The following is a 15,980-nucleotide window of genomic DNA, read 5'->3' as shown; positions in this document are numbered from 1 at the left end:
GAGTAGAGGCCACCAGTGACTCTGGAAGTCCTCAGTTGTTCAAAATTATTAGCATGCCCAGTCTGATCAAAATGTGTCAAAGAGCTCTCTTCCTCCAGCAGTTCACGGCTATACTAATCTTTTCACCGGGGAGCAAACACCTTACACATCCATAAATTGCTTTCTAGTTTCAGAACAACAGACTTAACAATTGTTATGGTGATTCAATAAAGAATCCAGCTGTGCTGATGACCTGCCCCAAATCCTCAACTCGGCATACAGTTCCGGGGAGGAACAGATGCCACGCCAGTTAAGATTTATGGTGCTGACTGCTGCCAAAAACTTTTGAACTGCATACTGGGGCTAAGCAAAATCGAATGGTACTGTGAAATAAATTGACGCTTAGCGTATTTTGTTAATTGTCGATGTACAGTTGGGTTGCTCATGGCTCGTTACTACTGCATTGTTCTCACAATTTCTTGGAACATGAAATGCATTAAAGTGCTGGAAGGGAAAGTTGTTGTTTTAGCCTGCAAGTAACACTGTACTGCACGGCACAGCTCTGTTCCACAGTATGTTCTGAGTGTACGGTAGTCAAAATACTTAAAAGCTGCAGGAGCCATACTGCTTTACGGTTTAAATTCTGAGAACTTTTAAGAGGCAGTAGAAAGGGTGAAAAGCAGAGCTGGGCCCAGTCTGTGACAAGTTGAAGAGGTACTGGAAGATGCAGAAGGCACATTTTCTGTGGGAAGAACGTTGGCATAAAGCAGGGGCGAGATCTATGACAAAGCAAAATTTATAAACACAGGTGGAGTTTCCAAAGACTGTAAGCACTAGTGAGCCTTATGTCATCTTGTTATTTGGCTGCCTTTTTGAAATTAATTGCAGAGACATGTGCCTTTTCTATGCTAATGTGATTATTTGCGTAGGTGTATTGTTTCTGCAGCTTAAATCTAACAAAACATGATTCTGTTTTTCAATTCAGACACCTACAGGTCAAAAACTGGCAATGTTTCTGTAAAACATCTCTAATTCAATTAAATGTTTTATTAATGACAAAAATGCTAAACCGCCTATTTAGGAAGCAGGCTGTGAAGTTTATGTGAGTCTTTGGGAACGTTCTAGTGGGAGGTGCATAGAAATTCATGCCACTGATAAGGATTGATATGGATTTTAAGTACTGATTAACAGTCAGGTTGTTCAGAAGAAAATTCACTAGGTGAAAAGTGGTCCCAAACCAAAAAGTTGATAAAGTGGATAGACTTTCTACAACTGTTTTAAGAAAAGTTGGCATGTGTAGTTGTTTGTGCCTGAGAAAGATTAATCTTATATTGGACAGAAAGCTGTCTGTAGCTCGTACGCCTCCGAAATAGCTTGAGAGAGAGAGATAGGTGACAATTGGACAATGTAGGACTTAAAAGAGAAAATTTGAATGCCACTTAGCTGGTTCAGGAGCTAAACAGTTGCGGTTCTGATTGCCGCATGCTTCGCTGTTGTTAGTTAGCTGATAGAAAGCATTTGACAGCAAGAGTTGAGTACACAGAGACTCCTCTAAAGGACAGAGCCTCCGAGAGCTGCGTGCATGCCAGATTCTACAGGACTGTTGTGGAAGGAAGCTGAATCTAACTTTTTGTATGGGACATCAAAGCCTTGATCTGGCAAGCAGCATCGTTAACTGTAAGCCAGGATCTCATCCCACTGTATTGAACAGAATGTTCATGTGCTTAAAGGTGCACATGCAGATAAGGAATGCGATAGCTGGCTCACAGACAGAACTGGGCAGTCCAGAATCTGGTTTCTGGGTGACCCTTTCAGAAAAGGAAAGCTTGTTTGGCCAAATAGAATCCCAGCGTATGTCAGTGAGTTTACATCAAGGGTGAATTTGCTTTTGAGTGCCCATGGGATATCTCAGATGCCTTTATTCTGATAACTTCTGCTCTCGGAAGTATTCTGAAATGATTAACTTGCATTACTGAGAAATGCTATGGAAACTGTACAGTATCCATTCACTTAATAGCCATAAGATGTGATTTCACTAAAAAGCCTCAGAGGCTCCTCTGCCTTCAGCCAGCCCTCAGAAGCTGTGCCGGGTGGTGTTTTCAGCACTGAGCATAAGCTCCATTCATGCCGCTTGTTGTTGAGGTAGCTGTTGTAATAACTGTTCGTAGAAAACAGCATAACAACATTTTTTTAATCTTAGATGCTCGGCTGCTGCTGCTGCAATATGGCAGTGATGTAACAAATTCTGTATATGGAGGAGCTACAGAACAGGGTTTCCTCAGCAGTCTGTTGTTTTGTTGTTGTTGTTGAACCAGAGGATGTTTGGGGCCTGAATTTAATCTCATTTTCTTTACTTACAAGAGACTGGCTACCTTGAAGAGCAGAACTTGACTGCCTGCTCTTTTTCCAGCAGCCACACGTGCTTCCTAACGAGTGTGAAAATGGCAAGCTGACAGCTGTGATTTTGATGTGATCCTCTCCACTTTGATTAGCCTCTGCGTGTTTCCAGCTGTAACTGCTTCCATGTAGCACAGTTCTGTCTCAGACTTGGAGCAACCACTCTGTAGTTCCTCCACAGTTCTCCATGTCTGAAGCTGTAAGATGACAGGACACAGGCTGACAGGTTTCAATGCTGTTTTGCACTTAGATTTGTGGGGAAATGTTTCTTTCTGGGACAGCTAGCATTCAGGGAGGTGACTAGAAGGAAAGCCTTTGCAAGCCTGGGAGAAGAGAGCCCTATATTTGGTGTGGAGCTCTGAGAAATGAAACGGATGACATCAACTCTCTGAATCTCTCCCTGCACGCTGTTAAACTAAGGCAATTTATAGTCTTATTTGAATTTATTTTATGTCAGCAGAGTGTTTAACTATCCTATCCAAGGATGGCCTTATATAGTGATTATTTAAACTTTTCTTGTGGGCAGTAGGTTTCTAAAGAATGAATTTGCAATGCCAAATCATTCTCTTTGATTGTCCTGAACTGGGAAAGAGGGGGCATCGTACAGATCTTTGTAGAATTCATGTCAATCTTGCTGACTTTGCAGCCCAGGTTTCCACAGCAAGATAGTTTAAAGTTAGGTTTGAATTTTTAAAAGGCGTGGGGGAGAAGGAGGTGAAATCATATGCATGCTTTGCTTTGTATGTTGCCATTGTTAAACATGCTTCCGTAACACACAGCTGAGACAGCTCCTTTAAAAGCTGTTTCTGTTGAGACTGGTCAGATCTGTCCTCTTGGGCTCCAGGAGAAGAGGCAAGGATACTAGCTTTCAGCTGTGCATGAGAGCTCCCACCCACTGCGCACGAACCCAGTCCTTACCCCTTTCAACTGTATGGTAAAGCACCAACATCTTGAAAAGGGGAACTTTGACAATTAACACACACCTTGGAAAATGCCTCATCAGCTGTTGCTGAAAGATCATTCCACAGGGGTACTACAAAGGGTGAAACAGGAACTGCCCTGATAGAGAGAGATGAAGGCATATTAAATAATGAGCATGGATCATACAGCAAAATGGCTAAGATGCCTTCACATCATTCCTCCTGAAGAAAAGAGATGAGCTTTTTTAATGGAGTGCACTGTGCTAGCTTGGAAGGAACAGCTTGCACAGAAAGAGTGAGAAAAAAAGATTAAAACAGATAGAAAAGAGTGTGAGCCAGAGCAAGGAAAGAGTAAAGAAAAGGCCACAAGTTTCTACACACCCTTTTAAGATGTGAAAGTATATTCCCCTCTCCCACATGTGAAAGAACGAGCGGTGATTGCTATCTTTGAAAATATTTTCAGGTTTTCCATTGTGACAGCTAAATGCTAGTTGCTGTATCCCTGCAAGCTAAACCATTCAAGCTGATTGTGCTTGGTACAGTTAATGGGATTTGAGCCTTTGCAAGGATGCTCAGATTTTCACTTAATTGATGGAAAATTCAGTTCTGCATATTGTTTCAATGTTGCTTAGAAGGAGTGTTGTAAAAAGAATGTAAAAAGTTGTAATGAATGTAAAAAGTTGAATGTAAAGAGTTGAGCAATGTAATGCTCAACTGTCCAGAATGCTCAAATGCCCAGAATGTAAAAAGTTGAGCAAAGAGCTATCTATATGCTTTTAGGTTGGTTCTATCTGATTCCAGTCAATTCTTTACAAGGTTTCTTTTATTTGTGCTTCGTAAGGTTACTTGATAGTTGTTGTTGAAGGGAAGGATTTTCAAGGACAAGGCAGATTTCTATACTTTTTTTTTTTTTTTAAAGCATGGACTATCAAGAAGCTTTTTGAAGGATGGAAAACCTAGTTAAACTTAGAAAAACGAATTTCAGTATTTTCACACAGTTTTTTTTTTCCCTAATATAAGCTTTGTTTGGGTGAAAACAACTGTCTTAGGCCACCACCCTTGCAGAGAGACTGAGGATCTCTGAACAGTACAGCTTTCTCAAGCCACGTGGAGAATGGCAGTAATTAAAATGATGAAAAATTAGTGTCAACTCAATTGTTTATTTCTAGGAACAGTATTAAACCCCACTATTTTCCTGCTTTATGTCAAGAGCAGGACATCTACTTGTATAAATATGAATTCCATGCTGCCATGTGGGAAATCACCGTATCCTGAACTCTGTATTGAAATTCGCTTTTGTTCATGAATTGTGATCATTTCATCTAGGCCATATTTTATCTTGGTTGGTTTTTTTTTTTTTTCACCCCCTAGTTTATTCTTAAATCCAAAGGGAGTTAAGCATGTCTAAATAGGTTCTTTTCCTGTTTAATATTGCATTTGGAAATATAGTGCAATTACAGAAATACTACTTTCCAAGAAAACAGATTATGTCCATCATGGTCTTCCCCTCTGCCCACCACCCCCAGTTCATAATGTGGCTGTACTTCATTAGACAGTGGGCAAATGGGGACAGGATAGGAGCTGGAAAGTTTCTCCCTGTCTATATAATGCTGCTCTAAAAAAACCGAATTAATTCAGTAGGCTTTGACACTGCCAACTGCTAGATCTGTACTTCATATTAAAGCAAGTCTGCAGTCTCATTAACTTAAATTGGACTATTCATCTGACTCAGTCTCTTCAGAGGGGAAAAAACCCAGAACATGTTTTTACATTAAAGGAATATAATACTTAATTCTTTCTGTATTTTATTTTGCAAAAAATATTTCCCCCCCCTAAAATAAAGTATGTAACACATCGTCTCTGGACACTGAAATAGGAATCAAAAAGCTAAGTCCTTTTTTGGAAGTGAGATGAGTCAGCTAATATAAACTGGTCTACTTGCACTGAACTTGAAGCTACATTCTTTCCAAAGATCTCTATTGCTGAGTCTCATCGAAATGTATGCGCCTGCAAGGTCTCTATTTTTTTAAGTACTACTTGATGTTTGTAAATGGGTTTTAAAGCACTACAAAGATAAATTTGTGCACAGCAGTTTGCGGGGAGACAAGTGATACAGGAATCACTGAATGGTTTGGGTTGGAAGGCACCTTAAAGATCCTCTAGTTCCACCCCCCCTGCCGTGGGCAGAGACACCTTCCACCAGACCAGGTTGCTCAAAGCCCCATCAAACCTGGCCTTGAACACTTCAGGGATGGGGCGTCCGCAGCTTCTCTGGGCAACCTGTTCCAGTGCCTCACCACCCTCATAGTGAAGAACATCTTCCTTACATCTGATCTAAATCTGCCCTCTTTCAGTTTAAAGCCATTACCCCTTGTCCTGTTACTACGTGCCCTTGTGAAGAGCCCCTCTCCAGCTTGCTTGTAGAACCCCTTCAGGTACTGGAAGGCTGCTAGGAGGTCTCTCCGGAGCCTTCTCTTCTCCAGACTGAACAGGCCCAACTCTCTCAGCTTGTCTTCATAGGAGAGGTGCTCCAGGCCTCTGATCATCTTCATGGCCCTCCTCTGGACTCGCTCCAACAGGCCCACATCCTTCTTAAATTGGGGGCCCCAGAGCTGGACGCAGTACTCCAGGTGGGGTCTCCCGAGAGCGGAGCAGAGGGGGAGAATCACCTCCCTCGACTGCTGGTCACGCTTCTTTTGATGCAGCCCAGGAGACGGTTGGCTTTCTGGGCTGCGAGCGCACGTTGCTGGGTCATGTTGAGCTTCTCATCAACCAACACCCCCAAGCCCTTCTCCTCAGGGCTGCTCTCAATCCATTCTCCACCCAGCCTGTATTTGTGCTTGGGATTGCCTTGACCTATGTGCAGGACCTTGCACTTGGCCTTGTTGAACATCAGTTGCTCCTCCCTTATCCACCAACACTGTAACCCCATTGTAGAAGGCCACCAAATTTGTCAGGCATGGTTTGCCCTTAGTGAAACCATGTTGGCTGTCACCAATCACCTCCTTGTTTTCCATGTGCCTTAGCAGAGTTTCCAAGGGGATCTGCTCCGTGATCTTGCTGGACACAGAGGTGAGACTGGTTGGCCTGTAGTTCCCCGGGTCTTCCTTTTTTCTATTTTTAAAAACAGGGGTTATGTTTCCCGTTTTCCAGTCAGGGGGAACTTCACCGGACTGCCACAACTTCTCAGATATGATGGATAGTGGCTTAGCAACTTCATCCGCCAGTTCCCTCAGGACTCGTGCATGCATCTCCTCAGGTCCCATAGACTTGTGCACCTTCAGGTTCTTTAGACGGTCTCGCACGTGATCTTCTCCTACCGTGGGTGGTTCTTCCTTCTCCCAGTCCCTGCCTTTGCCTTCTGCCACTTGGGCGGTGTGGCTTGAGCACTTGCTGGTGAAGACCGAGGTAAAAAAGTTGTTGATTACCTCAGCCTTCTCCATATCCCGGGTAACCAGCTCTCCTGTCTCCCTCCAGAGAGGGCCCACATTTTCCCTAGTCTTCCTTTTATCACCGATGTACCTATAGAAGCTTTTCTTGTTGCCCTTGACGCCCCTGGCCAGATTTAATTCTATCAGGGCTTTAGCTTTCCTAACCTGATCCCTGGCTGCTCGGACAATTTCTCTGTGTGTTAAATGAGGCAAGCTATTCTTTTTTGTGGAGCTTGGCATGCTTTTTGTCATAACAATGACAAATATGTTATTGTTTCTACTGGGCCTGGATATGTAACAACAGAAATCACTAGCAAATAGCTTAGAGTAAAAAAAAAAAAAAAAAAAAAAAAAGATGTATTGAAAGGAAGGAACAAGAGTTAAAAGTGAGACAGCATTACATTTACTGACAGTTAGGCTGGCTCAGGAGCAGGCACAGCGTTGGCAAATGGAGATAGAGAGGGGACAGTAACAGGAGTTTCTACTATGCACGTGATTACAAGGACCTGAATTGATTCCATGTACTATTATATATGAATGCCTGCTAAAAATACCACTTATTACAGGGAAAGCTATATGAGGACATTGTGAAAGTTTTCTGAGTGAGAGGAAAGTTAAAAACCATTGGGAAAAATCACACATTATCATGTTGAGGTAGAAGGAAGTTAAATTGTGGATTGTTTGTGTGTGTTTAACCCTACAAGCTTTAAGAGACTCATTTCCCCTGAGTTAGCAGAAATGCCATTACCCGCTTAGAGAGGGGGATTAATATTTCAGTAATAGGTATCACATCTCCTTCCTGGACAACAATAACTAGTGAGAGATGGGGCCCTGCTGTGGGGCTGAGATCCTAGCAGTGGGAGGAGAGTATGGTCTCATGGTTAGATTCCAGCAACAGTTGTGATCAGACACAAGCTTGACCCATTCCTTCTGAGATGCACCATTTTTGAATGGCAAATTAAGTGGATTGCAATAACCAACACCTGGGTGCTATTTATGCCTCTGCTCCAGCGACCATGGATAACTTGATCACTGGATGTATATGTAAATAGTGAAGTGTGACTTGGCTGAAACTAAGGGTAGTGTCTGAGACCTTTCTAAGTACAAATCGGTCAAAGGTGTCTAGTTCCTCCTTTCGCTTACGCTCCATCCTTTCTATTTCCAAGTCACCTATAGGAGTATTGTTTTGTCCCGGCCTTTTTGAAGAATATTCCCTGACTGGCTGGAGAGTCAAAGCGAGCCGAGTGGTACAGCAGTGAAGAAACCCCATCCAACAGAAGGCAGCACAGTCAAGAACACCATGCATTCTTGCTCTGCTTTACATAGGGCAGGATGCCAGCACTTGGAATAACGTGCACTTGGCTTGACCCACAGATTGTTGGAAGATTGCTTTTGACTGGATTAGGTTTTGGATCAGGTTCCTTGTGACTAATTTTTGGCTTGAACATTAGGATTGGGGTTCATGGAAAATTAGGTTAGGGATCTGGACAGAAATTTAAAGACCAGCAATCAGACGTAATTATGTTTTGAAGACTGTCCCGATGTAACAAACTAATCCAAGTCTTATGAACTCTTAAGAGACTTGACTGTGCAGGCATGCATAAGTTTTACATGGTCAAGGCAATGTCCTACAAAGTCAGACTTGTGCAAGTCAAACCTGTAGCTGTTCATGTGTATCTTCTAGGGACAAGCGTTTGTTTTAAAATAATATTTCTCACTGAAATAGCACTCTGAAACCTATTTATGACTAGTTTCCTCCTTTGCAATAGGTTTTGAAGCAATCATGCACTGAGATTTTATATTTGGAGCCATCCAGTGTCTGTGTGGGAGGTAAGTTTTTATAATATTATTTTAAAATTACATTTTATAGGACTGATTTCCCTATTTTACCAAAGGAAAACCCCACAAGTCCCTAGAATAAAACACCTCTACCTGAAAAAATCCTCAAGGAATTTAAGAAAGATCAGATCCTTCTCTGTTGACTCATTTTTCTCTTCAGAGGAGCTGTCTTCCAGGGCCTACTTTCATAATTCAGGTAATGCATGTAAAAGTTTGAGATGCATTTATCTGCCCGTCTGCCATTAGTCATGCTCGGCACTTGCCCTTGTATTCAAAGCCATGATGCTTACCCTGTGACACTTGCATACCGTTTTACCTGTGGTCACAGAGTTAAGTTCTGGGAATCCTGATAACGTATGTTCATATAAATTCATGACAATATTTCTAGTGCCCTGCCCCAAATTTGTGGAGTGTAAGCAGTAAAGCATTTGACTGCATTTTTGTGCAGCAAGTGATAATACCTTTATTAAATGTAAGAGTTACACAGAAGTTTAAAGGCTTGTCTTGTTTCTGGTTTTCACAATCCACACATTATTTGAGACCAATCAAAATAAGGTAGTTGAAAAATCTCCTTATTTTGATGTTTTTGTAAAAAAATGCATCATATCGGTGCAATCAGTGGCCTTGGTAAACAAACCGTTTTCACTCCTCCTATGCATAATTCACAAGTAGTGTGGCCCTCCTGCAACTTCCAGAGAAACAGTACTAAGGAGAAATGTTTTCTTCATCTGGCACTTCAAGTGGGTCTGATCCAGGTTTGGGGAGTCTTCTTGTTATGAGACCCAGATTTCTCATTTATCAGAGTATTCATCGAGAAACTGTTTCTTACTGTGCAACTGAGCCCCACATCCTGTTGACAGAATCAACCTCCATTTTAATAGGGCTGCCTCAGTGATTTGGGAACAAATCTTTACTTTTTCCTATAGTGACCTAACTGAAGAATGCCGTACCAGGGGTCAATTAAAAAGGAGACCTAAGTAACTCTGAAGCATTAGTGTGTTGTGCTTCATTTATTGCAGGCTATATTGAAATTTTCCTTGTCTAACTTCCTGCAATGCACTTAAGATTGGTGATTTTGGGTTTTTGCTTTTCTCTCCAGAGGAGTTTCAAGTTGTTCTTAGAGGAAGTGGCTTAACCCTTGGTGGGAAAACCGATGGTGTTACTTGTACCTATCAAGTGAACGGAACTACAATTCGTAAGTATTGAAGTTTGAGATCATCTGCCTTTATATTTCCTAATAAGTCATTGATTTTACTTCTCCTTACCTCATTTAATTAAAATCAAAAGAGAAAAATACCAAAGAGGAGGAAAACAAGAAAGCTCTGAGGATTACTAAGAGGATGCAAGTTATTTCACATCTTGCTCAGTGGTTTGAATTTGCTACCAGTTGCCATTAGCTGTAAACTGTGACTGGTGTTTGGCAGCCCAGCTGGCTGTGTAAGTTAACATGGTGATAACTGTCTGGCTCCTGATGTTCAAGTAAGCAGCTGTTTGCCTATGAAAAAACATGACCACAGAGTGTAGCGACCAAGTGCCCCTTCTTGTAAGACCACCCAGGCCAAGACAGAAGCGCTCATAATGATTCCAAACGGCACTATTTTCCAAGGTGGACTTACCTTGTTATCTCGGAGCATCTCTGGCCGTTCTGTCTGGTGTACCAAATGTATAGCTGTTCTGCTGTTTGTTTCAGGGGCTTGGCAGGGCGTGGGTGCCCCTCTGTGACATGGAGTCAGTCCTCTTCCTGGAGCTCCTGCAACAGCATAGAATAAGGCCAAGTCAGAACAGTTGGTACTATTTTGTCCCTGTATTTTGACATGGTTCATCAGCTCAGTGACCCAAGCAGCATTTTCTTCCAGGAGTGGGTCTCACTGCAACCAGATCCCTCGCTCTACTCTAGTTTCCTGACCTGTGGAAAGGAATTCTGTTTCAGACAGAGTGACCATGGCATCTTTTACAGGCACTTTCCCTGTAGCTTTATCTGTGGGGTTTGGTTTTTTATTTTTTATTTTTTATTATTAGTACTCACCATTGGCCAGATGTTACAATCGTTAGTTATTCCTTTGTCAAACTACAAGTGTCACTGGGGAAATTTTTCTGAGTGCTGCAAAAGTTAGAAAAGCTCTACAAGTAATTGGGAGGTAGTGCAGACTATTTTCTTCTTGCTCTCTGAGTAAGTAAGTATGCTTATGGAGAATGTAATTTTCAGCAAAATATTCAGGACTTGGTCTTCTCTTGTTCAGTGCGTTGACTTGCAGCAGGGCAGGTGAAAAGTCATGCTGGAATTTGGATTAGTCTCCTTGTGCTGCTCTGTTCCCTGAACTGGCACAAGGTAGATGATGGGGAAAAAAATGCCATTAATGGAAACCTCTGCCATTTTTTATACGCAGAAACTAAAGTGGATGGCTAGTTTAAGTAAATCCAACTTCTCGCTCTAAGCAGTATCCCTTAGCAGCAAGCCAGACTGGAAAATGACCAAAAATGGACCTGTAGGAAAAAACCCGACTCATTTTTTCCCTACCTACTGTCTGATTTTTATATTAGCCTGTCTTAAATTCCTACCCAATTGAACATGTGTTTCCAGTACATTTTCTTCCTTACTCTGGATATCATATAGACTTGTATGGCCTGCCAATCTCTCCTGCCTGTTAAATATCTAAAATAATTTGGAAGAATAACAGAATAGCACAAGAGTTCTGGATAAAAGCAACCTGTGTAAATAAATTCTGTGTGTATAAATTCCCCTTCAGTTTCAATTAAAACTGTCACCTTTGTTTCCTATTTTAAACTATGGCTTGCTTATTTAAACTTGTTGCATAAATGAGCTTCATAGAGCTAGAATTTGGAATGTGGCAAAACTACTGCTGCAGTTGTGTATTTATTATCATGGTGTACCTTTCTTACTGGGAGAAGTGGGGAAACAGACTAGTTTAGTTCCACATGAGTAAAATAAATTTCACATGGTCTGTTGTTAGTGTTGAGACATCAGTTACGTGAATAAATAGTAAATAGTTGGTAAATAGGTAAATAGTTGAGACATCAGTTACGTGACCTGAAGATAATTAGAACTTAAATTTCAATTGAAGTGTCTGGTTTGCAAGTCATCAGGACTCCTCGGTTCTGTTCCTGCTTTGCTCCTGACTTGTTTGTTTACGATAAGCAGTCACTTCTCTACACCCCAGTCTGTCCCTTTGGGACATTAAAACAATAGCACATAGCTTCTTCACATGAGTGTTTTGATGCTTGCATCAATACGGTTATGTTCGTAGTGGCTTTCGTACCATTCAAGATCTTATGGAGTGCATTAAGGTACCAGTGGAGATGAGGACCTACAGAATATGAGAGTTAAGGAGGGACTTAGCCATTTTCCATAAGCATCACAAATGTGAACCTCCTCTGTCCTGCTGGCAGGTACTACTATCATAGTAAAGGTTTTGGCATTGTTTAGTAGCAATGCTAGCAGCATACACCGAATCGGCTTACGGTACTTAATGACTGGTAGGTTGCGGTGCTGTTCGAATCTGGGGCTGCGCTCTGCCAAGCTATCTCAACGATAGCTCCTAAGAACTTGGACTTCAATGTGCTCCATGCTACAAGCGCGGGATGAATCCGTTGTGGCGAGTGTCCAGAGGAAGCTGGCAAGGGTGGGCAGGAGTCCAGACCACAAGCCGTAAGGAAGGACAGAAAAGTTCAGTTTGTTACATCTACAGGAAAGGAAGAATGGCCAAAGTAATTGTTAAGTATGGGCTGCTGCAGGGCTCAAAATAATAAGCTGGGCTCTCCTGGTCCACTGAGAAGAGAACAAGAGGCAACAGGCTTCAAATTCTGCAGCAGATCTAGGTGAGCCATTAGGAGAATGGTTCTGGCTATAAACATTTCTCGGGCCTGGAAGAGGTTACCTAGAAAGCCATTTAACTTCTTACATGAGTGTCACGGAAGAATGTCTGCAGTGTGTTGCCTTCTTTAAATGACCTTTTGAAATGTTTTCTGACTCTGGTTTCTCCAGTTCTCTGATCCTTCAGGCTTTTATAGCTGTACAGCATGCGTATGTCTGCTTTGCCATGGTAGAAATAACTATACTTGGGCAGGATGAAGCCCCCAAATACTTGCTAGCATCTGATGTGAGAATTTCCAACTAGATCTCTGGGCTGCCTTTTTTTTTTTTCTTGGCTTCAGGGAAGGGTGTGCTAAAGCACACGAAGGGAGGGGAATGGCATAGTGATGTATTTATTACATGTTGCAGCATAAAAACACAATCTGCTGCATGGGGTGTTGCCAGAGGCCTGCTACAACCCACCCAGGATCTCATCTTCAGCAACGGGCAACAACAAATGTTTAGAGAGTAGTACAGGAAGGAAATAGCGAAATGTCATGTGATCTTTCCCCTGATATGCAAGCTCGTTCTCTACAGCTCTGTGCTGGGCTCCAAGCGCTTTTGTCTCAGAGGAAACCTAAAAGAGGATGGTAGAGCTAGGATGTCCAAAAAAGGTAGGAAGGGTGCTTTGAGCAGTAGCGGGAAGGAGGAGATGGTCCCAAGAAAAGGAAAATTATTCCTGTGTCATTGCATTCTCCTCTACGAGAACCTGGCAGTGTCTCAGCAGAACCCTCACCATTTGAAGGCATAACGGAGGGTACTTGCATGAGGATGTACTTTAATGTTAGAGTTCCTCTTACTGATAGCCTGGGCTCCGCTTTGGGACCAGCCTCAGAGCAAACCGTTATTTTGTCAGTTCTTCTGGTTTTAAAAGATGCATTTGGCATGTTTCTCTTTCTGCATTTATAAAGAACCATTACCAAATGCTAGGAAGGAAACCTGCCAAATGTAGCTGTGGGATAGAAAAATAATCTATGAAACATACCATTAAGACAAAAACATATGGCAATGTGCTAATCCCTCTTCCCCACCTCACAACTAGCCCCAAATCTAGGCCAAGCAGTCAGTGCAGATTATAGCACATAAGAAAAGCTCATTTATGCTAACAGCTCCTCCTTCAGCTGCCCCTGAACTACTTGTGTGTCTGCCTGTTCCCTAAATGCAGGACAGAGTCAGCTCCAAGTTTATCTGGCAGATCATTTATCTGCTCTCACCCCTAAATCAGGAAATAGTCCATGCTTGCAGGAGCAGCTCCAGTACAGGAGTTAACAGTCCTACAGTGGGGAAGTTTGGGAGGACGGTTCTGCACACCGGAGCAGAATTTTTCTCAGCTTACCAAATGCATGAGGTAAAAGAGCTCCCTCCTCTCCTTTTCACAACTGCAGAAAAGGGGTGCTCTACAAATAGATACTTTCTAAATTTGAGAGATCTGCAAACAGCTAGAGACTGAAAGGCATGAGAAACTGGAGAAATAGACACTCCGATCACAACTGATAAAATAGTCCTTGAATGCAAAGCCCAGGGTTGGAGCTAATTAGAAACAAACCCTCATTTTCCAAATATTAGGAAACCCCTAATAGTGTTCTCACTCTTTGCAAAAACAGTCTCAATTCTAGGAAATTATCTCTCTGGAAGAGCATGAGCTGTCTTTAGTAAAATAAAGTAAGCGATGTAATGTGGGCTCACACTCGCATTTAAAGCCAACTCTGGGTTTGTATGTTCAAGGTGTGGCTTTAAAAAAGCAGCAGCTTTGTTCTGTAACTTGGGCCTTCCTTGCTTGCCGGTTCCAGACATTACCAAACCAGTAACCAGCATACTGTGAGAAGGGAAGGGGCTTGAGCCATCAGCTTCTCATTTAAGCAGCACAGTATACTAAGCTCATGTGATTTCTTTTTGCAGATGAAAAACCAAAAACCGTGGAATCTGATTTTTTGCTCTGCCCTGCACCAATCCTATACAAAAGCGGCCAGTAAGTACTTGAAACAAATGTCATCCTATGTTTTGCTAGAATTGGACCCATTATTGCTGTTGTTAATCATGAGGGGTTTTGGCTAGAGGCAATCTTTTGTTCTTTTTATGGGGGGTGGTTTGTTGTTGCATTTTTTTCCCCCCATTCTTGTGTTATTTCCCTGGTGTCTTTGCCAGCTTTGTAACGGGCTTTAAATAGTCACATGTGACCAAACCAATTTGGACAGTGCCTTAAAAATGAATATTCAGCCAGTTTTTTAAACACTGAAAAGGTCTGGCTTGTCCTAAGTTTTATGCAGATTAGCTGTTTTAACAGGGCATAATATGCTCTCTTCTGGATAATCTTTAGGCTCATTTTTAAATAGATTACATTATCAGTGACACTTACAAGCTATTATTAAAATTATGTGTCAAGATGTGTACCACTGCTCAACATGTAATGATAAAACGAGGCACTAATTTAACAACGGCAGCAATCTCGTAACAGCACTGTAGCTAAACTGCAGTTCTAGCCTTATTCTAAGTGTCACTGGCCATGGCTGCACATTACTTCTGGCCCTTTGAGAACTAATCCTTTCCTCCTCCTCTCAAATTCAGACATGCCCTAGGCTTTTAAGATCACTTCAACTTCATTGTTCAGATTTGTGAAATTCTAAGCTAATCTGAAGTCAGAAAACGGCATGTCAGATCTTGGCCCTGTAGGAGGGTGAAGGCTTTCAGGCTGTTGACTTTCTCCCTGTTTTGCAAGTAGTTCTTCTCAGAGAGTTATTTGGGATGAGGTTAATATTAATCCAGTAGGAAGCCCAGCAGTTCGTTACAGCTCTGCATTGTCATTTTTCTGTGGCATTTCTTAGCAGTTTAATAACTAAGCATATTGCATAGATGATTTTCAGTAGTTAGTTTTCCGAGCTAAGCAACAATCAGCTGCCTCAGTTGTGCTGCAAGACTGATAGCAAAACCCCAAATACACATCTGTTTTGTGCATTAAATAGCAACTAGGAGGAGAAAAGTTGGAAAGCGGTAGAAAAAAACCCCCACTTCAGTGATTAACCCCAGTGGAAGAGAGCTGAGTGAATCACTGTGGAGGAGCTGCATCGTAGCTGCTGTGCAGCAGCCAAAGCTCCCCTCTGGGGAGCAAGCGCTGGTTTATGGCAACGCAGGGAAAACAAGCATGGAGGAGAGTTACATGAGAGCAGAGGAAGGGGATTAGTTTTTAACGCTGTTAGGTTTTCCTGATACTCAAGTTGCCTTTTACATAGCTATGTGAAATGCTTATCTTGTCCTACATGTCCTGTGGAGTTGTTAGACTTATGTGCCTTTATATTAAACAGTATAGTTGCACTCTTTTCATTTGAGCTAGGCTGCATGTGGTTGTGTGCCAATTGCACAACAAAACAGCTGGAACAAACTGCTGTCTTAGCTAAAACCAATCAGCACCATGTGCAGCTATAATAGAACTAATTTTGTCATGAAGAACCATGTAAATCCATCAGGTTAAGAACCCTTCCTCTCCATGCCAAGTATTTCAGCGGAGTTACCTTACAACAGAAGAACAGCAGCAAATTAGGCCCCCGG

General features: G+C 42.1%; 1 protein-coding gene across 3 annotated transcripts in view; it reads left to right on the top strand.

Annotated features, from left to right (window-relative positions):
- ANTXR2 (ANTXR cell adhesion molecule 2) overlaps window positions 1-15,980 on the top strand; it is a 122,523-nt gene that overhangs the window by 24,243 nt on the left and 82,300 nt on the right. For all 3 annotated transcript variants that reach the window (XM_075501374.1, XM_075501375.1, XM_075501373.1), the window contains exons 8-10: window positions 8,497-8,557; window positions 9,666-9,761; window positions 14,337-14,406. In XM_075501374.1, the coding sequence (XP_075357489.1) occupies window positions 8,497-8,557; window positions 9,666-9,761; window positions 14,337-14,406 (227 nt within the window). The remainder of the gene's footprint in view (window positions 1-8,496; window positions 8,558-9,665; window positions 9,762-14,336; window positions 14,407-15,980) is intronic.

The sequence above is a fragment of the Mycteria americana genome, chromosome 4 (assembly GCF_035582795.1).
Source record: "Mycteria americana isolate JAX WOST 10 ecotype Jacksonville Zoo and Gardens chromosome 4, USCA_MyAme_1.0, whole genome shotgun sequence".
Classification (NCBI taxonomy): domain Eukaryota; kingdom Metazoa; phylum Chordata; class Aves; order Ciconiiformes; family Ciconiidae; genus Mycteria; species Mycteria americana.
Note: the sequence above shows the minus strand (reverse complement) of the source record. Positions and strands in the feature narration are given on the sequence as shown.